Consider the following 25,608-nt stretch of genomic DNA (forward strand, 5'->3'; position numbering starts at 1 on the left):
CTACTTTAATATTCAATCTATTAAGTTATCTAAAACTTTTCCCTATCAGGAGCAGAAGATTTGGCTCTGCCAACCCAGGAAGGGCTCCTCATACTCTTCCATAATTCAGTTTATTAGGTTTTTTTTCAATGCATCTATCGTTTTTTGATGACCCATGGAGAAGTATGGTTTTAGTTTGATTTGGTTAATGCCATTGTTGTAATAGAAGCAAAATTCTTTCACATTCTTCTGCATTTTAACTGGAAGCAGAAATGTCACCTTAAAGACTTTTCAGCTTTGGGACTGAAAATATCTTACCTATGCCACAAACTCCAGAGATATAGCTCAACCTCTCTGAGTGGTTTTCTTAAAAAAGTTTTGTCACTTAACCTGAATTAAGGAGAAAGAGCCGCATGATCTGATGGAGAAACATCAAGTGTTCTAAAATTCTTTCCAAAGAAATTCCTGTTTTCCCTTTTCAACTTTCACTTATATATTCCAGGAGAGGGAATGAACTAAAGCCCATAAAATCTTTCAGAGGCCCATTGAAGCCTCAGAAGATGGAAAGACTTCCAGGAGAATATCCTGTTCCAGGAACATGGTGTACACAAAACTACAACTAGTTGGGCACTGATTCCCTGGAAAACTTAGCTTTTATTAAAGATAAAGAACTTTGTGTGGGATGTGTAATCCCAAGTAAGCAAAGTGAGGGAAAGGGGTGGGGGAGAGAGAGAGCAAGCAAGCAATGTAAGGCATGACCCTGCTATGCTGGCCATGAAGTCATGGCCAACCACATGGAGACACAATCTGCTACTTGGCAGGTTCACATAGGATGTCTTACCACCTGGAGAAATGTGGCTGCATAGAATGTCTCCAGGTGGGCAGGAAGAACAGACTCTACCTTGCAACTCTTATGGGAAAGAGGAAGGAGAAGTAAAGTTCACTGCCTTTGTTAATGGCCCCCACATCAGCAACCTTTCAGCAAGTCAGAGACAGATCCTTGCATGGAGATATATAGGCTGTCCTCATATTCCTGGCCCCAACATCTACTTAACCTCATAGTTTGCTACTTCCTCAGTCTCTCCAGCTCAACCACTTAGGCCTTCCTTCCAGTTCTTTGAAAGCATCATGTTTGTACTTCATCATGTTCCACCTGAAGCAAGTCCCCGATTTTCCTCTGGCCACCTTTTGCCCATCTGACATATGCCGGCTTTGATGTCCCAGCTTTAGGGTGGCTTCCCTAACATTTCTCGTTTCCCATAACCCATGGAGGTCCCCCTCTGATCACTCCCATTAGGTGGGCCATTTTTGCTGAATGTTCATCTCCCTGAGTAGCTCAAATATACCAGCAAATTATTCAGTGTATCATCAATGCCTAGCACCATGCCTAGCACCATGCCTAGCATGTACTAGATGCTTACTAAATTTCTTTGGGCCCTGTGTGGCATTGTCCTTGTTAGCCCATTAAAGAATCTCTCTTCTCTCCGGGGCTAATAGTCAAGATGTTAACATTTCTTCCATTGAGGAGTAACTATTGGTCAGTGTGATACTCAAACTTCCAGGCTGGGCTGGGCTTCAGCAGTTGGTCAGGGAGCTCCTGACTGCCACAGGGCTGCTTCACCCAGAGTACACCAGCATGAATGGTTCTTTCACTGACAGGTTTAAGTTCATGTGCCAAAGCAGAATGGAGTTGGAGCCCACACCACAAGTTGACTCACTGGAATTCTCTTAAGGACTCCCCCTTGGGTTGGTTTCTCATACCATTCTTAAGACAGGCCTGACACTGTTATCTATACCCCAAGGATACAGGACTCTATACCATGTCTCCTGGAGTTCTGCAGATTCTGATGCCCTGGGCTTCAGCTCAGTGCTGCTGGCACCTTGGGCCCTCCACAAAGTGGGCGGTGGGTGGAATATCAGCATCAGGAAATGGATGGTACATTTACAGCGGGAATTTCAAAGAGAGATTTTTTAAAGGCAGAGGGCAGTGCTTAGGGGGCTGCTAACCATCTAGGGCAAGGGAGGCTGAAGTTATAGGGACCTCCATTTCCACCCTCCATCCATCACTTTCCTCTCCACATGTGGGAATTTACCAGTTACTAAGCATATTTATTCTGAGATGGGGGGAGGGAAGCCAAAGGAGGGTGTGTGATCCCACCACATCCAAAGTGAGTTGGACTTGAACTCTCACCTGACCTCCAAAAGTCCTGACTCTGAGGCCCACAGTGGCATGTTGGTTCTCTGGGAGCCTGTATCTGAAACCCTAGTCCAGGTCACCTGGCAAATGGCTGCAGGTCCCTCTGGCAGAGGTTTTCATGGTGTTCACTGTGGCTGCATTGCAGGGTCTTCCTCAGAAGGACCTATTGCCTGTACAGCAGAGAGATCTTGAGCAGTGAGCTGCTTCAACCTGAGAATGAGATAGGATTGGCTGTGGATGTTCCTACAGTGCCGCAAGTTAGTTTTCCACCAGCAGACCTACTGTCAGGCCCATTTCTAGGGACCCTCTAGTCAATCAGGTTTTGCCACAGATCCCTGTGAGTCAAACATGTTTTTTTGTTTTTTTTTGTACCTGGGATCGAACTCGGGTCCTTGCATTTGTGAGGTAGGCCGTGGAACCACTGAGCTAAATCTCCGGCACTGAGTCAGACATCTAATTAGGTCTCCGTTCTAGTCTTATGGTGGTAGCTTGTTGCTGTCAATTAGGAGCTTCCATCTTCCCCTTCCCCTTGGGAATCACTACTCCCATTGTCCACTGCAGTACCCCATGATCATTTCTAGTCTACAGAGAATGCTGGAGAGCATCCCAGGATGATAAGGAATGGTTCATTCCTCTGTTCCTGTCTCCTTGAACCTTGGCCTCCTTTTGGCATGCTTTCCAAACTTAATATGCAAATAATCACCTGACAATCTTTCAAAATGCATATTCTGACTCCTCAGATCTAGGAATCAGTCTGAGATTTTGCTTTTCTAACAACTTCTTAGGGAACAATGGGACTACTCATTGAGAAGCCAATCTTGCAGTGGGCTGGGAGTTTCTGACTTTTCTACCTCACAAACTGCTGCCTCTCAGTGAGTGCAGACTTCCCTTAAGCAGCCTGGCTGATGACTAATGCCCCTTCCAATGCCTGAAGCAACATACTAAACTCTGGTTTGTGTGCCCCTGGCAATGGACTTGTCCTTCTTCCTGGATCAATGCAACCAGAATCTACTTCTACACCTGCCCTTGGATATGACATGCTATTTTTTTTTTTTTATGGTACCGGGTATCGAACTCCGGTCCTTGGGCTTGGGAGGCCAGCGGTGGAATCACTGAGCTAAATCCCCGGCCCCAGTGGTATCTTTTTTGAATAAAGGCTGTATCATCCCAGAGCAGGTTGTTCTTACGCATCCATGCTTTCTTGACATCTGACCACCTGACACTCTTATGGCCTGTAGAGATGAGGCTTGTTGAAGGTAAAGCTTGATGCAGAGGGTGGCTGATTCTCTCAGAAGATAAGGGTGCTTTTATGGCAAAGGAAATTGGGGTCTTAAAGTTCTTGACCTTCCCTGTGTTTTCCCAAATGACTCCACCTGACTCACAAGCTAATCCTCCTTCCCCATGCACATTGTTCCTTTAATAGGTAGTGGTTTGTTTTAGTCAACTTGTCTAGGAGTTGCTTAGTCAAATACAAATCTAGGTATTGTAGGAATGGTTAACATCTACAACCAGTGGACTTTAAGAGAAGGACATGATCCTTGATAATCCATGTGAGCCTCATACAAACAGTTGAAAGGCCTGGAAAAGACGGCTAGGAGAAATATGAGTAAACATGCTTCTGGTGAGGATACAGGTGGAAATGAGGAATGCATTATTAGAAACTGGAAGAAAAGTTGCCTGTTACAAAGTGGCAGAAAATTAGACTGAATTATGTTCTACTGTTGAGTGGAAGGCAGAACCTGTGAGTGAGGGAGTTGGGTATTTAGCTGAGAACATTTCTTAGCAAAAGTTGCTAACATTTCTGCTAAAGTTGCAGACTGGTGTCTTCTCGCTGCTTATCATAAAATGTGAGAGGAAAGAGATAAAAGTAAGGAATATTTGTTTAGCAAAACAAACGAGCACTTAATTATTTGGGAGGCTCATGGGCTACTAAAGATGGTAAAATTAGGAAATCCATTTTGGAGAAACATGTCCTTAATAGAGGGTGAGGGTGTGCCTGGACAATCTTTTGCTGAAGAGATTAGGCTGAGTTATGAATCCACTCATTTGCTTCAGCATGAGCCTGAAGTAGGGATGGTATGTACAGGAAGATCTGAGGAGGACCCTCCTCACTTGCATAGGAGATTGACAGTTTTTGAGAAAGTTGTATCTGCACGGAGGGGACTGGTTTGGACTGAAAGGAACAGATGCAGGACAAAGTGAGGAGGACTGTCAGATTCCAAGATTCTTTAAGTAAGAAATTGGCTGGAGCTATTCTGTTCCACATGTGTACTACCCTTCAAGAAAAAGGGAGAATTGGCTGGGGATTTAGCTCAGTGGTTCCAGCGCCTGCCTGGCAAGCACAAGGTCCCGAGTTCGATCCCTGGTACCAAAAAAAAAAAAAAAAAACAACACACAAGAAAAAGGGAGAATAGCTTTGAGGAAAGTCTAGACCACTAGGGGCTCCATGGGCCCATGGGCCCAGAGGGTTGGGCATGGAGCACAGAAGTGTCTTGTCAGGCTTGAAACCCACTAGAATTTTCCCTGCTGCATTCAAACTCACCTGGGACGGGCAGCTTCTCTATTCCTTATTTCTCCCTTTGAGATGGAAACATCTATCCTGTGCATGTACCACCCTTGTAGCTTGGAAACAGATAACTTGTTCTAGTTTCCAAGTCTACAGATGAGGGATTTTGTCTCAGAATGAATCATACTCAGAACCTCACCCATACGGTCATCCCTTATTTGAGGGCTATTTCACAAGACACCCCCAGTGGATACCTGAAATTGAGGACAGTACCTACCTCTACATACATGCATGCATGCATACATACATACATGCATACATTTAATGCCTCTTCCTTCTTACCTAAGCATTTATCACACATAGTGGTGGTAAGCTTTGCAGTTCGAAGCGAAACAGCAAAACTAACACAGATTTTTTTTTCTTTCTCAATTTTACAGATAGATTTGTTCATAAACATAGATCTTAACAATCTTAGCATACAATTTTTTTTCTTATTGAAAACTTTCACCTTTTGAATTAAAGGAAGCACTTTACAGCTTCTTTTTGACATATCCAAATTGCCAACATCACTACTCTTGCACTTTGAGGCCATTATTAAGTAAAATAAGAAACAGAAACATTGTGATTCCCAATAGTTAATCCAATAACCGAGACAGCTAGTAGGTGACTAAAGGGTGGGGAGCATATTTAGCATGGAAACATTAGACAAAGGAGTTCGGGTAGTCTTAGGCAAGTTAGAGTGAGACAGTGAGAGATTTCACACTGCTCAGAATGATGTGCAATTTCAAACATATGAATTAAGTAATTCATATGTTGTAGGATTTTCTATTTAATATTTTCAGACAGCAGTTTACTGAGGGTAATTCAAACCATAGAAAGTAGAACTGCAGATAAGGGGAGACAACGGTACCTGATTTGATCATGAGCTTTGGGACTTTAGGGCTGAAAATATTCAGATGAGATTTCGAACTTAAGAGTTTATGTTGTCAAGACTAAGGACCTCCGAGATGCTGAGGAGCACAAGAGCCCTCTGTTGGCCTTGCTGCCCCTTTTCCATTCATGGTTAGTCCTAGCTCCAGTTTAGTCCCTCCCAGGCCCCTAGAGCTTCAAGATCTCCACTGTAGGATGCTGGGCATGGAATACTCTTGGGTGAAGCAGCTCCTGTCTTGTGTCCATGCACTGTACCCCTCACTCAGCCTGGTATGGGGGCACCCAGGCAGAGATTTATGCCCTGAGCCAACAGGCCAGATGCGGGGGTCCTCTATCAGCTGATCCTTTCCTCCTGGATCCTGAAGAGGAGCCACAAATCTTAGGACCCAGTATTCCTTCGAGAGATGCTCAATTTACCTATAGAAGATTCTGTTTCCTGACCTGTGGGCAGGCATCTGACTTGGGTTTGAGGCTTTGGCAGGGATGGGGATGGAGGGTCTCCTAGCTCAGCATGCAGGTGTTCCCATGAATCCCTCCAGCCCCCTCATTCTGTCTTCTGCTGCACCTGGTGTTCCTGAGCCAGGAGCCTGTCTGGGGCTATCCAACCCCAAATGCCCAAATGCCCAAATGCCCCAGGTCAGGGCGGTGGTGGGGAGCATTGGGATTCTGTTGCTCTGTATTCAGGCATATAAGCTCTCCTCTGGTACCCGCCATGGTTCCTCTTAACTGCAAGTGCTTAGCCTCTCCAACTTTCACTGTATGTAACATTTCCAGCCAGTTTCTTTGGTCTGTTAACACCCCCCACCCCGTGTCTTTGTCTGTGTGCCATGGTGGGGGAGGGGGGTATTTGTACCTTTTATTCCTTTTCAGCCATTTTCAGAGGTCTGAGTGGTAAAGTAGTCAGAGGCTGCTGCTGTTCTAGAGGAAGCCTCTGGGGCTTCTTATGTGCTAGGAAAGAGGTGTTTTGCCTGCTTCACCCCCCTCCCCGCTCCCGAAACATTCCTCCACTGGCTCTGCGTGGGATACTCAGAGCACCTCCTTAGTGCAGTGTTGCATCTGGCCCCTTCAAATCCTGGAGAGTGGGAAGGACAGTTGTTAAGAGCTCAGTAGGAAAGGCCAGGAACCTATCTCCATGTGCAGGTCGGACAAGTAGGCTTGTGGTGCATGGTCAGTCAGGCCAACCTAGGTTCTGCTGCTGCGATCTGTGTCCAAGAGTGTTGGCAGGTGGCTGCGTTCATTGACTTCCCTAAGAGGTGGACTCCCCCTTAGCCAAGGGGGTATATATGGCCAGGTGGATTCTAGCTCCTAAAATGTTGGCCCAGAAAGGACACAGGTCACTTTTCATTGGTCAAGCACATGAGGGAGTGGAATTTCGAAGGTGGTAGCAGTGGACCTGCTCTTCTTGCTGGAAGCAGCAGCAAGTCCCCTCTGGGAGATCATGGGAGTTGGAATGGCTGGCCTTGCGGCCTGGCCACAGGACAGAACCTCAGGAAGCAGAGGCTTCCAAAAGATAACTAAAAAAATGATTCTTCAGTGAGAAAATATTAGGCATAGGAAGCCAGCCACTACTCCAAGAGCTTCGTCTCAAATGCTGAGCGCTTTAGGCCCTTGGTCGCTTGTTGACCTTGTGAAGGGTCGGAAGTACTTGGAAGTCAAACCGCCCCTTAGGCCTTCCAGGTACAACGCAAAGGACTCACAGAATCCAGCTGTTAGTGATAACGCCCTTGTAGGATCTCAGCAAGACCAGGGCACCCTGGACGATCTGGGATTGTGGTTCCAGGTCAGGCCTGGGGGGCGGGTTCCCCGGAGTACTACGTTGGAAGAGGACTAACGACCGTGCCGAGTACGCGAAAGCGAGGACACAAAGCTCAGTGCTGCCACGAGCCCGGGCGCGCCCGTCCCTGTGTGTTCGCGAGGGGCCGAGCTCCGGCGCCAGGCTCCGCCCCGCCCCGCCCCCACCCGCTGGGGTGCAGCGCTCTGGCGCCGCCTGGCTGCCACCCGACAGGTTCCAGAGGAGTTGCTGCGAGTGGCTGGGCGTCGTAACCCAGGACCGAGAACGTGTCCGCGCGGCTGCTTCCCGCTGTCCTCATCCCAGACCCCGAGCCTGGACTCGCCAAGTGCAGAGCCGCAGGCCAAAGTTTGAGAATCGGCCAGCAGAAGTCAGCGCGAGGCTCTTTTCCACGAAGCCAGTGTGAGTGGCAAGGCCCAAGGGAACCCCCGAGTCACCGCGGGTCACTACACTCCGGCCGGGTGAGCCAGGTCTCCGCCGCAGTTCTTGGTAGATCCGTCCCTGTCTTCAGGACCTCGGCCTTTCGGAGCCTCCAGGAAGGGCGGTGAAGGAGGGAGATCGTCGTCAGTCCTCACTCGCTCTTGTCTTTACAGCCTAGTCGGCCCCACTACCCTCACGCCAGCGCGGTCCAGACCCCCTAATCTCCCGCAATCCCGGCACCAGCACCGCTCGGCGAGCCCCGCCCCTCCCCGCTCCGCCCCGTCCTGTCCTGACCCCCCCCCCCCGTCCTGTCCTGACCCCGCCCTGTACTGGCTCCACCCTGACTCCTTCCTTACCCCTCCCGCCCGCCCGCCTCGCCCCTGGCTCTCAGTCCGCCGGGTGGGTTCGGCAGCCCGGCGAGCCAGATCTAAAGGTGGGCGCACAGCGATCGCGGCTAGTCCCTCGCGCTCCCGCCCCTACCCGGTCCCGCGGGCCGGCCATGCTCTGGGCTCCGGTCGCCGCGCGCACCCAGGCCCGGCGATGAGGAGTGGCGCCGAGCGCAGGGGCAGCAGCGCCGCGGCGCCCCCGGCCTCGCCGCCCGCCGGCCGCGCTCGCTCCTCCGGCCCCGACGCGTCCCCGGCCCTGCCGCCACCAGTCGCCGGCCAGCCCCGGGTCCGGGATGCAGGCGATGCCCGCGCGCAGCCGCGCCCCCTGTTTCCGTGGAGCAAGTGGAAGAAGAGGATGTCCATGTCCTCCATATCGGCGGCCACGACGCGGAAGCCGGTATTTGACGACAAAGAGGACGGTGAGTGGGGCAGCCCAGCGGGGACTCCTGGGGACAGCGTGGGGACTCCACACGGTCTCGAAGGGCGGCCGTAGAGGTAGCGTTTCTTTTTGTCGGGACATCAGCGGCTACCCGGATGGGACTGTGTCTTGGGGCATCTCGGTTCCGAGAAAACTCGCGGACCGCAGCCAAGATCCCTAGGTGCGTCCTGCCTTTCCAGTGACGGCGCCCCAGGCGAAGCAGGCTTTGGCCAACCCCGCAGGGGGAAGATCCGTGGTCTTGGCGGCTCCAGAGCTTAGGCGCAACGCCACCCACTGTCCAGAGCACCTTGTATTTTCATTTTCCTTTATGGGTAGTTAGGAGGTTCTGCCCTTACTTGCAATTCCAGGAGCGCTCACCTGTGGTGTGTGAGTTTGTGAAGTGAGATGCTTACCCCACAGGTGGTGTGTGGTGCCCTGTCCCCTCAGAGCTCTCCGTCTCTCCAGTGACTGCAGTACAGCCGACATGCCCAGCCTTTGCACTATTTTGTTCTGTGTAGCCAAGGCCTGGCCTTTGTGCAAAACCTGCCCTTTGGGGAACTATGAAGTCCTTCTGCAGGTAGAGCTGCCCACCTGGATGGCACGTGTATCTTGAGTGGCTGGCAAGGTGGGCGCTGGTGCAAAGTTGAGGAGGACAGGCAGCTGGCAGTGCAGGCACACTTCTTGGTCCTCTTTTGGACACTAGGAACCTTTAACTTAGCAGCTTCAGGGATTTGGCCATGCAGTGGGTGGCTTTGGGGTACTATGATACATTCACATGCAAACATATAGCTCTTTTTTACAGATGTCATGCAGATAGTTTTATATGGTACAATGATGACACATTTCATGCTTTTTGACATTTTCTTAAAATAGTTGAAATATGCATTTTCATTTGTAGGCAGCCTGCAGAGATATGATGGATTTTTTTTTTTATAGTTTTAGAGCACAGCTCTGTTAAGAGCCCAAGCTATTTATTTCCAATAAATAATTTAAGCATGGTAGGAAATTACAATAATAAGACCTGAGGCTAGTGTTGATGGGGCTGTGCAGGGGCACTCCTCACAGAGACAGCTGTGGGGAGCCTGGCTAGGAGATGCCAGGCCTCTGCCTACCATGGTCAGCAGGAAAGGTGCTTGCAGATCCTGTTTTATCAGACACAGTATGTTCTGGGGTGGCCTGTCATTGTGTTCTGAACTCCGAGAAAACAGGACTCACTGTGGTTCATGTTTTTTGTATTATGTTTTTGTTTTTAACATCAGTATTTAAAGTAAAAAAAAAAATGCCCAGAGTGAAGTAGCAGCTAATTAGAAAGTAGATTTGCATCTAGTTTCTGGCTGCAGAATGAGAAAAAGTCTGAGGAACACATCCGATTTCAGCACTTGCTAGTGTCAGCCAAGAGCTGACCACCCTTCCGTGTCTTAGCAGTGTGTCTCCAAGGCAGCAAATGTGGAAATAGAGAATGGATGGAGCACAGGAGCTGCCCCTGTCAGCATTTTAAGGTGGACTTTCTAGTTGTTCACAGCATGTTGTGCCTCAGAATTTGAGGACCATTTGAAAAACAAAAAGAACACAGAGTCTGTTAATGGTGTTCATCATCTGATTTTAGAAATATTTTATACATCTCCACCCCTTTATTTGGATGGCAGGGGTTCTAACGATTCTGGGGTTTTGTGGGGTGATTCACTGACACTGGCTTACAGGTGCTCTCTCTCTATGATGCATGACTGTCACTGGCTCATCACTGGGCATGGTACCCACATCCCCAGACTGAACAGAGTGCCAGGATTTAATGGGGCCTTGATGAGCCTGGGAGGCCATGCCTTGCCCTGGGCCTGGCAGCTGAGGATGTTCTATAGGTAGGTGACCAACCACTTCATTCCATTTTTCCACGTTGTTGGCAAGCACAAATAGCTTGAGAGTCACAGTGTGATGTTTGCTGAAATAAGGTCCTGTGCACTAAATGTAAAGGCCATAGGATTCATCTGTGTGGAACAGATGTAGTTTGGAAAGGGGGAAGGAGCATCATTCAGGAAGAGACTGTTTCTCCTTTCTCCCCATTTTAGTGTAGTAGTCAATTCCCTACTACTTTCCTGGCCCCACTGCAGAAGGGCTTAAAGAGGCAGCCGTGTCGTGCTGGTGACTTGCATGTACTGGCACTGCATAGTTGCCATGGTAATGTGCAACCTTCTGATGAATTTTTTAGATTAAAACACCTAATTAATATATCAAATTTGGTATACAGAGAAAAGGAAAAAGAAAATAGGAGGGCAATTTAACAAAGTACCAGGTAAATTTCAACTAAAAAGTATAGTTATAACATATAAGATCTTAAATTTTCTCCATTCTTGTTAATCTGTGTGGAATCCAGAGCTGTATTCCTTCTTTGGTAGGTATTTGGTACACATACAGAACACTTAGGGTTCCTTTCTCTTTCCCCTCAACCCTGCATTCTCCTGCTCTATCCCTTCTCTGACTTTAATGAGAAATTTGTTTTAGGATGTGAACTGATTAGCACTCCGAATCTCTCCTGCTGCTCTGCAGCAGTTTTGGGTGAGCCCCTCATTTCTTGCTGGTTTTGGATGAGCCTCTCATTTCTTGCTTCTTGGTGTCTCCATGAGACTGAGAGAAGCTCTGTAGCTGTAATGCTGTGGGGCACTGCCCATCTCACCAGGCGATGGATTGTCACCTCACACAAGCATCATTGGCTTACTGGTACGAGTGGTTAATCACCCAGAAAACTTGACTTTGCCCCAGAACACTGGCAGAAAGTCCTCGGAGGCTCTTGGGTGCCTCCAGAGTGCTGTTAGGTGGGGTGAGCACTGAGGTGCGATGGGGGCTTCCTGATTGTTAAATCATCACTTTTAAAGAAAACAAAATCCAAAAAACCCTTTGTTTTGGGAAGATTTGTAATTTGAGCACCGTGAGGTCTCCATAGTGAGTGTTTGGTGCTTCTCCTCACCTTTTAGGAATCTAGGAGTGTGGTCACACATACAACCATATAGAGACACACTTTCTTCTTTCCAGAAATAGGGTCATATCCTACGTACTGTTTTGTTATAACTTGTCTTTTTATTTAGCAATATGTCATCAACATATTACAGCTCTATAGCAATAGATAGTTGGCTAAATTTGTAACAGCAGTTCTCAGCCTGAGCTGTGTATCAATTCAATGGGCACTATTAAAAATGTCTGAGCCCTCCCTCAAGAAATTGTGATTGAATTTGTGGGGGGTGGGGTTGGTATAGGGGTAGGGCTCAGCATCTGCTCCTCTTTAAGCTCCCTTGTGATTTTGATGAACAGTCAGGGTGGAGAATCACAGTTTGGTGGCATCCCTCTGTGTAGCTGTAACAGTCTCTGTTAATTTCCTATTGGAGGTTATTGTAGTGTTTCCATTTTAAAAATATAAACTATTAGGCTATGAACATCTTTGCATATTCATCTTTGTGCACTTGGCATTGTTACCTTAGGAAGCATTTCCAGGAATGTCCTAGCTGGGTCAAAGGCATTCTTTTGAAGTATTGGGTGCATGTGGCTGGATCACTTAGAGGGGAATGGAGATGCAGGAAGAGAATGGAGTGAGCTCAGGAAGTATGCAATGAGTGTACAGCAGCTGTTTACAGTGAGCTCAGGGAGTATATAGTTAATATTCAGCAAGTATATATAATGAGTATATAGTAAGTATGTACGGTGAATACAGGGAATATTCACCAGGTGTATACAGTGAGTATACAGTGAGTATACAGTAGGTGTGTATAGTAAGCACAGTGGATATTCAGCGCATGTGTACAGTGAGTATACAGCTAGTGTGTACAGTGAGTTCAGAGTATCAGTGAGCATACAGATGCCATATACAGTAATCTTAGTGAGTATATTTATGTATGTATGTTTGAGTGAGGACAGGAAGCCCACGGGGCAGTGTTTCCTTGGCCTGGGTCCCACATGAGCAGAGAGCACTAGCAGACTGCATGTTCCAACTCTGCACAGTGCTGGCTGGAGGGGAGGTGCAAACCTATTGTTAGAGGAAACCTGGCACTTAACTACTAAGTTGCCATTTATTGGTTTGGCACCACAGCATTGTAAGTAGTGGTATATCTTTCACTCTGTTTTTGTTTCTGTGTTGCTGCTCTTAGTCTTTTCTCAGGCAGATCTTTTTACACATGTAATCAAAATATAGCTGGTATTCTGTGTCCTGCACCAGCACCTAGCAGCCTGAAACTTTGCCTCTAAATTGGACTATGGCATCTTTCTTCAGACTCCCATCTGAGACATGGTTGTGGGGCAGCCCCACCTACTTGGTTTCTGTGTCCCTTTGTTCCAGGGTCAGCTGCAGAAGGGGCTTATCTTCCCATTGGCCCACACACCTATGGGTGTTGATGGGGGTTCTGGTGTGTCAGGCAAGGCCTCCCTACAGGGGAGCCTGGATCCCAGGCCTCTTGAAATCTGCTAGTTTTCATCCTAAAGACCTGTACTCTGTGTCTCTGGTCTTGTTTCCTTCCTTATTAGGAAGTTTAGAATTGAATTTGGGGTTCACCTTAGCAAAGAGTCAAGCCTTCTACTTGTGCTATTTATCATTCCCATCTAGATTTTTCCTCCTCACCTAAAAGAATTGGTGAACTGTGTGATTTTATGCCCCTCCCTTCTTCTCCTCTCTGTGTAAAACTAGATGACAGTAACATTTGGGTAACCAGTGTTTCTCTCACTGACTAATATGCTGGCAAGTGGTGGACCTGGGTCTCCTTGGCCATCTCATGCTGGTGTGCAGCTTCCTCCGTTCTTACCACTGGTGGGTGTGAGCATGTCATCCTCATGCCTGGAGCTCCTCCAAGGTGTCTCCCTCCTGGCCAGGGTCTGGGCAAACACTGTCCCTCAAGAAGACTGGTGGAACCCCCAGGTGCTGAATGATTATAATGGTCAAAATTTCGGACAAATAGGAGAAGCTGTAAGTAATACATTATTATTATTTAAACATTAACATGCCTGTTTCATAAAAATGTAATTTTCCCATTGACTTAAAATCTATTATTTTAACCATCAGGGGAGCTACAGACATCAGCGTAGCCAGGGGAGAGACTAGACCCAGAAGGTTGCTCTGGCCTGGCTCCATCCAGCTGTGAAGCAGGTTGCTCCCTACCCTATCCTTGTTCCCCCAAAGAATCCATGGATGGTCTCTAACACCCTGCCTCCCAGGCTCTGGCCGTGTGATACCCCAGCTTGATGTTATTTAAGTTCTGGAGCCAAGGAGATGGTGTAAGTAGGAGTCAGTGTCGCCCCCAATTTATTAAAAATAGGTACCAAGCACATTACATTTCTCACAGTGATTTAAAAAGTTGACTTTAAAAAGGTTTCTACAATTTCAGAATTCCCATCATGTCTCTTCATGCCTCTAATGGAGAAGGCATAACTTGTGACAGTAAATGATTTTGTGTTTGTACTTTCTTAATGTGTTCATTAAGGGGAGCACAGACATTTTTGAGCCCCTGCGCTTGTGGCATTGCTTCTTTTGTTGCCCATAATGCTGTGAGGATAGCGAGGGGCCTGCAGTGGCCTTGGGTGGCTTCTTTTTTCTGCATCTCTACCAATCCCTGTGGCCAGGTGCCCTGGGTCCTTTCCTTTGTCATTTGCCATGTCTGAGCTCAGAACTGGCATTCACAAGCTGATAGGAATCAGGGTCCTGGCATTGTGTTTTTCAAACTGGTTGCTGTTTGTGCTCAAGGGGCCTATTTTTAGGGTTATCTTTTTCTGATAATAAACTACTTCAAATGTTAGTTCCTTAACAGCAACTTTTATTATTTCTCATAGTTTTGTGGTATGGGAATGTGGACAGGGCTCAGCAGGGATGGTTAAGGGACTCATGTGACATCTATGGGACCAGAACATTCAGATGGGTTCCTCATTTATGTATATGGTGTCTCAGAGAGCTGGAGGCCAGAAGCCTCCCAGGAGACATGTCCCCAGGGTCTCAGAACTTGCTCTTGGCTGGTGTATTAGTTACTTGGTGCTGCTTAACAAATGACCTCAGAACTTTGTGGCTTACAGTGATAAATATCAACTCCTAGTTTCCATGAGTGCCAGGTGCATCTGCTCAGGTCTCTCCTGAGGCTTGGGTCGTGTCAGTTGAACTCCTGTCATCTGATGGTTTGATTGTGACTGTGGGATCTGCTTCTGCTCATCTTCCCATGAGCCTGGAGGCTTCAGCTCTAAGCTCCTCTAGTCATGACTGTCTCTGAAGTCATCGTCACTTTTGCCTTGTTCCATTAGAAGCAACTCACAAGTCCAGGTCACACTCAGGATTAGTAGGGGTTTACACTCAGCCTTCTGAAGGGAATGCTGAAGAATCTGGGGACCAGATTCTTTAACCCTCAATTGTCCTCATAGTCTTGGAGTTTCTCTCTTCCCATGTCTCTGCAGTAGGATAGGAGGCCTCCCAAAGAATGCACACATGGGAGGTGCCAGGCCTTCTCATGGCATAGGTGGGTATGAGAAGTATCACTTCTGCTGCATTCTGCTGGACGGAGCAAGTCTCAGATCCAGCTCAGATCTGGAGGTGGGGTGGGGGACATACACAGTAAAGGGTCCACATCCAGGCTGGGTTGAGGCTGCTTTTGGTCAGCAAGGCTGGCTGTTAGGAAGAGCTGTGTGGGGCATGAGGCAGACTGGAAGTGTGGTCAGTGTGTCTGAGCACAGTGACCTTCAGGGAGTGTGGCTGCTGCTTTTCTCTTGGCAGTTCTGACCTGGTACCTTGCAGAACTCCAGATAAAATGCAGTTATTCAAGTCAGCCCGGCACCAACCTGCACAGCCAGGTTGCTGTTTCAGAGCTCCCAAAACACCAGGAAACATAAAGCATCTTCCATGCATTGAAAGTTGAAGATCTTGGAAGGAAGACTATCTATGTTGGAAGTCATCATCTTTCCGAGTTTGAAAGTAAAGGAAGAAGCCAGGGTGGTGTTTACTTGGTGTTGGCTGTTTGGCCTAGGGCTTTGTTGTATGGCTTTGACTCCACTTGATTACAGGAACATTTCTGGGAAAGTCTCAGAAACTTTGGATTCAGAGTTTCCTGTGCTAATGCTGTAGGATCCAACTCTGACTGTTTCAGAGAGTCTTGTTCATTTTGTCCCCGATGTTTTTCTTCTGAGTATGAAGGTCATCTTGCATTTCTGAAATCCACAGATAGAAAAGATAATTTGTAAAGTTAATACCTGACTGAGGGAGGAGGGAAAAGGGAAAAAAGGATGGAATTGAAAAAAATGCAAAGGAAAGGCAAAGTGAAGAATCATATGCTGAAGAAGAGTGGAACCCACTCCTTGAGTGGGATCCCGCCAGTGAGTTACATTTGGCAGTTGGAAAACCTAGATGAACTAACCAGGCATGGCCTCGAAGGCTCTTATATCAGTGAAGGTGCTGCCAGCAATGGGGGTCGAGGCCCAGAAGTGAGTGAGCATTGTTGGGGTGGGTGGCCGCCTGGCACAAGAGGGCAATGATTGCTAGAAGGAAAGCTCTAAGGTACACTGTTTTAGGGTGGCTCCTTAGAGGGTAAAGCATGCAAACTCAAATGAATTCACAGCCATTGGGTCCTAATGTCCTTTTTATAAGGGCCCACAGCAGGTAGGTTGTGCAGGAAAGAAGGGGCTTAATTGATGGAGATTGCCTACTCAGAAGCTGGGCATGGTGCAAGTACTTTGCCTCATCCACAAAGTCATGTCCATGTCCTGTCTCTGACTGCATGTCCTGCTCCCCTTGTTGCTCAGCTTGGCTCACTGGCCTGACACTCCTTTCCAGAGTCACTGAAGCTGATGGAAACCCCAGAGGGTACAGGCCTCTGAGACCTACTTCTCTGTGTCAATTGGACACCCAGGGTCACTTGGGACATTCTGTTTTATGGTGCTAACCCAGCATGATTATTAATAGTGTCCCCTTTCACTCTTAACAGTGTCCTGGTTTGGATGATAAATTATATGGATCCCCTATTTAACTGTCCAACACTTGCCAGAATGATCTTTTTTTCCCTTTGTAGCTTTTATTATATAATGAAAGTTACAAGAAAAAAATATTAAGAAATCCAGTATCTTACATAATTTCAGCACTGATATAACGATTTTTAGATTTTCATGTTCCCATCCAACCTGTACTTGAATACAAACAAAATATATATTACTTTTTAAAAACTCTTGTCATAAACTTATTTCAGAGTATTTTAGATACGGTGAAGGTGGTACAGAGCGTTCCCTATGTGCCCAATACCCAGTTTTCTATCATGTGAACATCTTACATTAATGTGATACATTTATCATTAAGCAAGATTGAAGCATTTTTATGGACTAAATAAAGTCAGAGCTTTGTTTAGATTGCCTTAGTTTTCTTCTAATGTCCTTTTTCCGCTCCCAAATCCACCCAGGATCTCTCATGACGGTATCATGTCTCCCTTGGCTCTCTTGACATTGACAGCTTCTCAGACTTTCCTTGTTTTTGGTGACCTTGAAGAGCTCTCCTCAGGTGTTTTGTAGAATGTCCCTCAGTCAAGATTTGTTTGATTTTTTTCCCCCTCATGATTAGACTGGATTATAGGTTTTGGGGGGTAAAGTGCCATTTAATCACATCGTATGAAAGGTCCACACTGTTCACATGACTCATTGTTGGTGACATGGACCTGATCCCTTGGCTGAGTTGTCACTACAATGAAATACCTGACATAGGCTACTGATAAAGAAAAGGAGGCTTATTTCACTCACAGTTTGGGGTTCAGAGTCTAAGATCAGGTGTAGGGAAGGCATTAGGATTATCTTGGCCTCCATGTCTGTGTCAGTTGGCAACACATCATGATGTGTGTGTGGTGTGTGTGTGTGTGTGTGTGTGTGTAAGAGCTAACAAATAGGAGGTCAGACAGGCAGAGACCACACTTCCAGTGACCCAAGGACCTCCTATCAGTCCCCATCTGTCAGAGGTTCCATTGCCTCCTGACAGCATTATCTTGTGGACCAAGCCTTTAGTCACTCTGGGGACATCCAACTATTGTGACTGTGTTTGCCAGGTTTCTCTACTGTAAAGTAATTCTTTTCCCCCTTTCTGTGCTTAACTCTCTGGAAGGATGTCACTATGTGCATCGCATGGTCACTTCCTTGATGGGATATATGTATTTGAAATTCTTTTGCATAGAAGATGTATTTATTCTCACTTATTTGTTATTCAATCATCTATATCATTGTGGATTCATGAATAATTGTTTTATGCCTTGGGTTATAATACAGTATTATATTTGTTTTTCACACTGTTCCATTCTTCAGTGAGCTCCTGGTTCTTTTAGCATGCCTCCACCAATTTTTGTGTGTGTGTGTTTTTGACCATTTTCTTTCTGGCACTACAACATGCTCCAGGCTAATTCTATGGGGTTTTTTTTGGTGCTGGGGGCCAAACTTGGGACCTTTTGTTTGCAAGGCAGGTGGTGGAACCACTGAGCTAAATCCCCAGCCCTCCTGTGTATTTTTTGATTTGACCCTGGAATCATTCATTTCTCTAAGGATCCCTTGTGTCCTTTTTTGGAGCATGGTTTTAGAAGCTCTCTGGGTATGCACCTTGCCTCTGGGGACAATCATCTTTAAAGTACAAGGCTGACTGACCACATCGCTTGCTGGGGAAGATTCTACTTTTTCCCAGCACCTCATTCATTCAGCTGAGCATAATTTTTGTGCACCTGCTCTGCACACTGGGGCAATGTGGATTGATACTACTGCTTTGGAAAGCTGTCTGTCTACTACACATCAGCATCTCCTATGAGGGAGTAGGGAGCAACTGCTGACATCAGGAGCTGGCCTGCCACCTCTGGCTGGACGTAGGTATTCTGTTGACCACAGACAATTCAAAGAGCGCCCACATCAGACATGGCTACTCTGTGACTAGGTAGATAAAGACAAAATAAGACCCTTTACATTCTCGCCTGACATATACAAAAAATGAACATTGCCCTAAGCCAAGTGACCAGAAACCTCCATCCTGGCTGTCATGAGTGATGGGTGCTGCTTTGCCAACCACAGTTTTAGCCTTGCCTCCTTGCTTCCAGTTTTTGGTGAGTTTTTTTGCTTGCATTTCTTTAAGAGTTCTTGCCCACCATGGTGGGCTCTAGCACTGTGTGAGACTGTGGCAAGAGGATAACAAGTTTGAACCCTTCCTGGGAAACTTAGTGACTTAGCAAGAACTTCATTTCAAAACAAAAACATAAAAATAAAAAAGAGCTGGGGATGTAGCTCAGTGCAAAGACCCTGGGTTTAATCCCCAGTACCACACATACACAAAGAATTATTAAGATGCCCAGTCATAAGATTATCCCCCACCTCCTTACTGTATCAGTTCCATGGTCTCCCAAGCCCTCATTAAGATCCTCTGCCATAAGCCCCAAACCTATTATCTGTCCTTTTGAGCACCCTTTCCCTGAGACACCTCACATTCCCCATAGTGTGTGTTTTTCCTCATTGCATTGAGTAACAGATCCATTGTGTTTAGCCACCGGTGCTTTTGGTGGCTCTGGTAGGGGTACTCACACCTATAATCCTGCAAGTATATCTCTAGGTACAAACCCAAGAAGATGTGTACACCTTTGCCCCCACAGACATAGACAAAAATATCTACCTAGTGCTATGTGTGATAGCCAGAAACTGGAGCCAAACCAAATGCACACTGACATTATATATATCCGTGAATTCTTATGCATTCACAGTGGGACTCTTTCTAACTGAAATGAACAACCCACTGCTGCACACAAGCAGCACAATGAAGTTGATAAACCTGTTGCTGAATGAAAGAACCCAGACACAGGACTCTATTAGAGTCTACTTGTGTAAAAAGCACAGGGACTGAGACTAAACTGCTTTTAGATGTCAAGACTGGATCACAAGATGCAAGAGGCACATGGGGCTCTTGGATGCTTAAATTGCTCTGTCACCTGATTTTCTCACTTGATAAAAAGTATTTAGCTGATCACTTGTGATTAGTGCAGTTTTTGCATGTACATTATACTTTAAAATTTGCAAAGATAGTTAAAAAAATGCAAGGATAGTAAAAAAACAACAGTGCCCAGCCATACCCAGAAATTTTGCTATAGCTGCAGCAGATCTTGTGAAGTCCTGAGGTGAGCATGATGCAGACCTGGACCTGGGGACCCCAGTTCCAGTTTTGCTAGTGTCCCCTGACTAAGTAGCAGCTTACACAGTGCTATTGTGCCTGTTTCTTGTGTGTTATGGTTTGGGTCCAGATGTATCCCAAAGCCTCATGCAGTTATAGGTGGCTTTTTCAGAGGTGGCTGAATCTAGAGTGTGTGATGCTGGGATGTGATTACTAAACCAGTACACTGATTGGTTTGATACCTTCCTAATCCTGGTAGTCTGGATAAGATAAAAGGAGCAGAAACAAGCTGTTAAGGTTCCTTTGTTGCTTTTGCTGTCTTCTACTGCCATGAACTATTGCCCCTCTGGCATGTGCCACTCTGCCTTGGAGCCAGCCAACTACAGACAACTATGTAACCTCTACAAACTGTGAGCTAAATGAACCTTTCCCCTTTTAACCTTGGGTGTCGGATATTTTGTCTCAGCAACAAGAGAAAAGCAACTAAGACACTGTGTCTGTGTGACCTCTGCCTGTAACATGTATCACTACAGCCTCTCTCAGAGGCACACCCAGAATCTTGATCTCCAGGAAATGTCCCCAGGCCCAAGACAAGTACCTCCTCCTCCCCTTCCCTGCCCTGACACACCCATCCTCCTGGAGAGCTTCTGGCCCCTCTATTCTCAGTTCTCATGGCCCCCAAAGCAAGTGATGTGAGGGCTCTGGTGAGAACCTCTGGGCAGTGTAGACTAGCTGTCCAAGGTACTCACTTTGGGTGGGTGGTTGGTGTGGAGCCCCAGTTGTACTGGAGTTGCAGCCACTAGGGGTTGAGTTGGGAAAAGAGCCCTCTGGATAGTCTCATGTTGGCAAAGAATTTCCTGGGACTATGAGGCTGAGCACTTAGCGGAGTAGTATGCCAAACTGATAGGTTATCATAGTTAACTTGTAGCATAAGCTCCTGCAGGTAAATGAGAGCAAACCACACATTTCTGTGACCTCAGAGTAGAGCATAATGCCTAGCATCCTGGTGGCATTCCATGTGTAGTTGTTGAGCAAATAAGCAGCATACTATATTTCCTCTAGCTTAAGATTTACTTTACCCCAGGGCTGGGGATTTAGCTCAGTGGTGCTGCTGCCTGCCTCACAAGCAAAAGGTCCTGAGTTCGATCTCCCATACCAAAATAAGAAAAATTTACTTTTTTCCATGTGCTGTTTCTTAGTGCCCCACCCCACTTCTTGGCAAAATAAGAGCACTATTGTCACTACTGTTCCTTTTCCTCCCTCCAGTTCTCTCATGACACAACTCCAGTCAGACTTGTCCACACTGCTCCTGAGCTGACCTGTGGAGGTGCCTTCCACATGACTAAGTCACGTTCAGTTCTTAGTCCTCCTCAACCCATAGCAACCTTTGATACTTGAGTCCCACCCCCATGCCCTTTCGTCGTGTGGCTTGTGGGGGCCCTCCTCAGCCTCCTTGACTGACCTTCCTTGTCTCCCTGACTCTACCACTCCATCATGCTGGACCACTTCCTGGCTCCTTTTTCTCACTACACTCACGCAATAGTGATCTCATGGCTTCAAATATCATCTATATGCCAACGACTCCCGATTTACATTTCCAGCTGGGGCCTGTCTCCCACATTCCAGACTTTTCTGTCCAGCCTCTGACTTGACATCATTCCTTGTGAGTCTTGTGAGACATTTAAAATTCAGCACATTCAGAATCAGATTCTGAACTACACCCACATCTCTGTCACCTGAGGTCTCCTACCTCACCGTCCTTCCAGGTACTCAGGTGCAAGCCTTTGGGGTCTCTCTTTACCTCATGTCCCCTGCCCAGAATCTTCAGTATGTTTTGGCTCTCCCTCCAAGCAGGATGCAGTGGTGCACATCTGTAATCACAGTAGTTGGGAGACTAAGGCAGGAGGATTGCAAGTTCAAAGCCAGCGTAGGCAACAAAGCAAGATCCTGTCTCAAAACAGAAACAAAAACAAACGAAAAGAGCAGACCCCATCTGTCTGCCTTGGCTCCTCACTTGCTCTGAGCACTGTTTCTCCCTGCTCTGGCTGTGCATCCTCAGGGGTCTCCCCTGTATCCAGTGCCCTTTCTGCCTGCTCTCCCCCTACCCAGCACCTTGACTCTGTTTCTCCAGGCTCATGCTCACCTCTACCTGGCTGTTTGTTCTCTCTTTCTTTCCCCTCCACTTTTTCCAGCCAGACTCTGCAGCTCCTTGAATGAGCTTCACACTTAAACCATCATCCTTTGTTTGCTTGGCTGCCTGCCTCTCTCCCCTGAGCAGTCAGAATGGACAGAATGCTCTATAGCAACAAGCATCCCCTGTCAGTGGCTCAGGATAGCAAAGCCTCCCTTCTGCCTCTTGTTCTATGCATGTCTTGGGCCAGTGGAATAGCCTGGCTCATCTTTGTCACACAGGAGTTAGAGTGGGGAAGGAACACTCTGGATAGACTCCCTGGCAAAGAATCGCTCTGGTCTGAGAATGGCTCATAGATTGATGGCCAGAGTAGTCACTTGACCATGAACTGTCTCAGGTCAGGAGGAGCATTGCACCAAGCCCAGGCCAACGTGCTGGAAAATGGTCATCATGTGTCCTTTCAATCTCTCAGCCAGGCCACCAGCTCCTCTTCATGCTCCACACACTGAGAGGTGCACAAGATGCACTTGATGACTTTTTGACACTGGGAGAAGGCACAATGCTCTAGGCAGGGTTGACCCCTGAGGTTCACTTCTGTATCCTGAGTGACTTAGTGCCTGGCACAGGTGGGCTCTTGCCAACACTAGGTGAAGGCTGTGTCAGTGGAGTTTGGGACAGAAGTGTTCTGGTGCTATCTCCTGATGGTGGCAGGTTGTCAGTCTAATGTCCCTCCTCCCTCCTCCCTCATGGAAGACTTGGAAACAGCAGTTGACTGGATCTTCAAGAGGCCTTCCCAAGGTTCTTGCCCTTTCCTGCTTCCTGGGCAGCCGGTTCTGTATGAAGGCTTCAGGGCACGCTACCCTTGCTGCTTCTGTGCAGTTTCACTCCTTGGTTGTGTTTTCTGTGACAGGTGGGAAGAGAGCCACGTGTAGACACCTTCTCTCTGGGAAGGTACCTGTGGTGGTGTTGGGTGTCCAGATTATTGCCTGCCTCTGAGTCTTCATTCTGTGCATATTTAAGAAGTAGCTGGAGCATTGAGATGCTGTGTCTGCTGGGGACAAGGCTGGGTTCAGGAGATGCTCTGTCTTTGTAGGACCCGGGGAACCTTTGGATCTAGAGGGAGGCCCAGTACAGGGGAGAAGGGAAGGGTGGGGAGCAACCCCATTTTAAGCCTCACCTTGTTGATTCTGCTTGCTGCCATCCCTGCCAGGTGTCTTAGAGGCTGAGAGGGAAGTAGAGACCCTTGCTGACACCACTGCCAGCATCACCTCCCTAAGGTAGGAAGTGTGGATGCTGTATGTACACACAAGGTGAGCATAGAGCCCACATGGTCTGTGTTCACTAGCTCTGCAGACTGAGCCTCCAGTGTTCAGTGGACTACCTGGACAACCCCGTCCCAAGAGTTGCTGCTTCATGCATCACTTTGCTGCTGCCAGTGATGCTTCCAATCCCAGCCCTTTTATGGGTGAATGTGTGATCCACCCTGGTTCTGCCTGAAGCCCAGGTTGGTTGATGTTCAGCACACCTGACCAGGTAGGAGCATGTGGTGCTGTGTGTGGGTGACAAGGCCCCTTGCTTTTGGGTAGCTCAGCCTCAGTGTCCAAGTAGGAGGCTGGAGGAGAGTAGAGAGCTTGGTGCGATTCTAAACTCAGGCTTGCAGAGGAGTTCTGGGAGGCTCCAGGCTTGTCTCTATCAGCAGTGGGCTGGCATCTCTTGAGCACGGGCGCCCTCCCTACCAGGTAGCCTGTTCCTTAACTATGGGCTTATTGTTTCAAGGGTGACAAGAGAAGTGTCCTCTCCTGAGAGGCCCTGGATCCTTGGAAGGACAAACCTGCCCTGTCATAGGGATGACAGGCATCTTCAGGTCACATGTATGCAGTCGCGGGGAGGACACATCATGGACTCAGACCAGAGGGGACAGTGGCCATCTAGGCGAGGAAAAACCCAGTCCTGGCTTTGAATCCATGTGGGTGTGTCCAGTGCAGTGGAATCTCAAGAAACCTTTACCAAAATGAAATCAAATTCCTTTAAATTAAAAATGAAATGCTCCAGAGAACAGGAGCCTGCTCGTTGGCAGATTGCATTAATTGGAAGGTTCAGAAAGTTTCTGTTAATTACACTTTGCCACCTAGCAGGCTGTTCTCTTACAAATGAGTTGCTCTCTCAACTTTGTCTTCTCAACACACAAACAACGAGCTCCATAGCCAAGTTGTCAAAACAAAGAAAAGAAACTGAGGAGTCCGACAGGAGCAGATGATGGGAAGCTGCTTTGGGGCTGTGCTCCTTCCTGCGCTGCTTCGCTTGAGTCACACAGTATAGCTGTCTTAGTTACTTTTCTCGTGGCTGAGACAAAATACCCAACACCCAAAGTTAAAGGAGGAAAGATTTATTTGGCTCACAGTTTGTAGAGGTTTCAGTCCTTAGTTGGCTGGCTCCAAGGCAGGGTGGCATGGCAGAGGGGCAGGCATCGCAGAGGAGAAACAGTTCATGTCAGGCAGAAGTCAGGAAAAGTAGCAAGCAAGTGAGGGATGAGAGCACGCTCGCCCTCTTTCTGTCCCTTGTAATTTATCCACCCAGGGTGGGACATCCCTAATCCTATCCAGAACTATGGCAGACCTATCAGTGGACTTATTTAGTAATCAAACACCCTTGATCCTAGCATCGCACACTCTAGATCCAGCCACCTCCGAAAAAGCCACACTTGTGACCACATGAGTCTTTGGGGGGGAACATCTAGACATAAGCCATAACAGTGGCCCTGTTTGTGTGTCCTTGGATGGGGCTGGCCAGGATGGATGGCCCTGGATATGGTCCCCTGGCTGGGATATCTTTGGGTGGATGTCCCTAGATGGGTGTCCTTGGCTGTGTGGTCCTGTGGACAGTAGAGTCTTGGTCATCAGTGTAGCAGTGTCAAGTGCCTCAGGGCTATGGGCAGGCAGCTGCCTCCGGATGCAGCATGCTTGTCCTGGCCCTGGCCTTGGGCATCCTCCTGAGGAGGCCTGGAGTATTTTAGCTTCTTAGGGACCCTTGGAAATATTGTCACAAATGTCAAACACTCCAGCCAGGATGATCTGGCTTTCTCTTTGGGGATGATATGTCGTGTGAGCTTCATGTACACTTCCACATACTCTCAGTAGACAGGCATTCACCCAGGAACTATCTCTCTGCCATGCTGAGAAAGTCACAAGGGCAAGAGTTAGGTTATTTCACTTAAATCCCCACTTGGCTTTGCACAATAGGTGCTTAATAAATGCTTGTTGGAATTAACTAAATAGGGCAGAGAGAAAATGGATGAGTTGGTATGGAAATGTTAAGACCAGCACTGGTGGAGAAATGGACCCATGACCATGTTTAATACTGCTGGGTCTCGTTTAGGGAACATCTTGGAGTATACAGGCCCAACAAGGCCCAGCCCTGTTCTTTCTGGAGGACTTTACAGTGATCAAGCAAGTTATGCTTATATTGGCAGTTGGTATGTATTCCCCCTGGTGAAGACTGAGAAATTTTGATCTTAAGAACATTTGCATTTCCTGATATCTAATGATACTGATGTCTCTTTCATGTATTTATTTGTCATTTCAATGGGCTGAATGTTTGTATTCCGTCAAATTCATATGTTGAAATCCTAACTTTCAAGGTGACAGTATTAGGATATGGGGCCTTTGGGAGGTAATTAGGTCATGTGGGTGGAGCCATTATGGTAGGATTAGTGGCCTTATGAAAAGGATCAGAAAATCCTTCA

At 47.3% G+C, this 25,608-nt stretch overlaps 1 protein-coding gene and 1 long non-coding RNA gene across 5 annotated transcripts in view; one reads left to right on the plus strand and one right to left on the minus strand.

Annotated features, from left to right (window-relative positions):
- Window positions 1-2,064: 2,064 nt before the first annotated feature.
- LOC110347802 (uncharacterized) lies at window positions 2,065-8,104 on the minus strand. Its single transcript, XR_002392639.2, has 2 exons — window positions 6,466-8,104; window positions 2,065-2,386 (listed from the first exon to the last, which is right to left on the minus strand). It is a non-coding gene; the product is annotated as an uncharacterized LOC110347802 (long non-coding RNA).
- Window positions 8,105-8,173: 69 nt separating this feature from the next.
- Stk32c (serine/threonine kinase 32C) overlaps window positions 8,174-25,608 on the plus strand; it is a 94,180-nt gene continuing 76,745 nt past the window's right edge. Inside the window, exon 1 of one of the 4 annotated variants that reach the window (XM_021253251.2) lies at window positions 8,174-8,626. In XM_021253251.2, coding sequence (XP_021108910.1) covers window positions 8,362-8,626 — 265 coding nt within the window. In that variant the 5' untranslated portion in view covers window positions 8,174-8,361. The other 3 variants (XM_004838712.3, XM_021253252.2, XM_087185597.1) reach the window with 3 other exon arrangements.

Source organism: Heterocephalus glaber, unplaced genomic scaffold, assembly GCF_053883595.1.
Source record: "Heterocephalus glaber isolate CG9 unplaced genomic scaffold, H.glaber_assembly_v1.0 deba00001497, whole genome shotgun sequence".
Classification (NCBI taxonomy): Eukaryota; Metazoa; Chordata; class Mammalia; order Rodentia; family Bathyergidae; genus Heterocephalus; species Heterocephalus glaber.